Source organism: Gadus chalcogrammus, chromosome 1 (genome assembly GCF_026213295.1).
Source record: "Gadus chalcogrammus isolate NIFS_2021 chromosome 1, NIFS_Gcha_1.0, whole genome shotgun sequence".
NCBI lineage: Eukaryota > Metazoa > Chordata > Actinopteri > Gadiformes > Gadidae > Gadus > Gadus chalcogrammus.
The window spans coordinates 14,015,688-14,018,020 of NC_079412.1; the positions used below are offsets into that span (position 1 = coordinate 14,015,688).

At 49.5% G+C, this 2,333-nt stretch overlaps 1 protein-coding gene across 1 annotated transcript; it reads right to left on the reverse strand.

Moving 5' to 3' along the window:
- Positions 1 to 683: 683 nt before the first annotated feature.
- On the reverse strand, positions 684 to 2,333 carry LOC130371394 (V-type proton ATPase subunit S1-like protein). Its single transcript, XM_056577528.1, has 4 exons — positions 2,119 to 2,333; positions 1,838 to 1,888; positions 1,450 to 1,693; positions 684 to 920 (listed from the first exon to the last, which is right to left on the reverse strand). The coding sequence occupies exons 1-4, from the start codon at positions 2,331 to 2,333 to the stop codon at positions 684 to 686; spliced, it is 747 nt and encodes a 248-aa protein (XP_056433503.1).

Genomic DNA, 2,333 nt, shown 5'->3' on the forward strand with positions numbered 1-2,333 from the left:
GTATTCTGTAATATTAGGAAACACTGTGCTAGGCCAAATAGATCAACGTATCATAGCATGCAGCTAATGGCTATCGCAGCTATAAAAGTGTATGTGGAAGTTATATATCGAAGCTGTACTTGAATAGAATCACTGTGTTGGAAGCTGGATGTGTAAAAAGTTTTGACGTGTGACATGGATGCTTGTAATGTGACACAGAGAAGCCATGTAGTACAGATGTTGAACCAGGAACACCAGATGTTTTTAGCATTATTAGCTGCAGTTGCGAAGTTGTTGATGCCTTTTTTACACCCGGCTGGGGTAAAAGCTGGGTAATGCTGTTGCCCTTCAGGGTCCCCGGTCTCGTCTCTGACCTTCGGTCCTAAGATCATGAACTTATCTGGGAAAGGGTATTGAAACATCCATTCGGCTTATAAAAAATGGATGCCAAGATGCAGGTCCATAAAAAGAGCAGAAAAAATATCCAAAGCACAGTCCCACCATCCCTTCCACTTTACAATACTGACCATTTGATTCCAATTAAACAGGCCATAATGCCTTCATTGCATTGGAAACCTCTGTGCCGGATACTCTTTTCCTCTTTTTACCCACTTGCACCCCCGCCTCTCGTTCAGTCTTTTCGCCCCTCTTTTAGTTTCTCTCTCTTCATCGCTACCCCTGTTGCGGCGCGTCCCCTCCCCCCTTCACAGGCTGTTCTTGTCGGGGAGCTCTGCTTCTGGACTGCGAGGGAAGTAGACGGTGGCTTTATGCTCCTCGTAGCGGTCGATGTGCTTCAGGTGGACCACCATATGCAGGGCGTAGGCCAGCACCAGGAGCAGGATGAGAGAGGTCACCAGGCCCATCAGGATGGCCGGGGTCAGGAAGGTGGCACAGTCGCTGGCCGACGCAAACTTCTCCGACTGCACGTTGAAGGCCTGGATCTGGAGGGAGAGGAGTAACACAGGGGGTAAAGGGCAGCGGGATTAGTTAAGGACAGGAACGTTCCTAAAATTAAGGATTTGCAAGCTGATGCCTCATGCACACGTAGAATGGTAAATTGACCGCATTTATATAGCACCTTCTTCCAAAGCGCTTTACAATATTGCCTAACATTCACACATTCATGGAAACATTCACACACCAACAGCGATGTCAGCCATGCAAGGCGACAGCCAGCTCGTCGGGAGCAGTTAGGGTTAGGTGCCTTGCTCAGGGACACATCAACACTCAGCTAGAAGGAGCCGAGGATCGAACAAGCAACCTTGCGGTCACCAGCCAACTCGCTCTACCTCCTGAACTACTGCCGCCCCACACACACACACACACACACACACACACACACACACACACACACACACACACACACACACACACACACACACACACACACACACACACACACACACACACACACACACACACACACACACACACAATGCAACCCAGTTCATTCAGCACTGGTTCAGATACCTGGAAGTCTGTGAAAGTGATGTGCCAGTTAGCCGATGTGTCCGTGTGGGAGGTTGGCACCAGCAGGGTGTCATATTTATGCAAGCTGCTGACATGCTGGCAATGGTAGGAGGAAGTGGCAGGGGCGTAGATCTCGCTGGCGTTGAACGTGGCCTCCTGCGTCCAGTTGTAGTGGATGTGAACACTATCCAGGGTAAACCAGTTCTGCCCCGCCGCCTCGTAAAATGTGTTGGACATCTGGAGCCTGGAGAGAGAGAGGGAGAGCCAGATGTTGATGCTGTCGCTGTTCACAACTGGAGTTGTACACTCAGTAGTTGCATGACGGGGATCCTGCCATGGGCACAGTGCACTAGTGAGGCAGGGGGGCGATGGGGACAGCCGCTCTTACCGGATCACTAGTCCTCGCAGGTCCTCCACGTCACCGAACCGTAATGAAAGCCTTTGAAAGACAGAACCGAAGACATGTGGATTGACTAAAGCACTTTCACATTTATACATTTTACACTCTATGGTCAAACACATTTTCGTTTCATTACTTTTTTGGAGAAAATGTATATTAAATAAGTGCATGTGGTTACATGGGTTCTAGTTAGTTAACAGTATTGTCCACGTTACACTATATTATATTCACTGACATGTTCCACAATAGGGTTGGATAGGACCACCTACGTCGCCTTCTCCTTAGTGCAGATAGAGCCCTTGGTGTCCACGGGTGAGCCGGGGCTGAAGATCCTCTCTGTCAGGTCTATGAACGTGTGGTTCCTGTAGCGGATGGCCAGGCGCTTGGCTTTGAACAGAATGCAGGTCTTCCCATTGTAGGACACACTTAGGGGCCCATAGGGGCCCATCAAAGACTGCAGTAGCTTCCTCTTGCTCTGGGACAT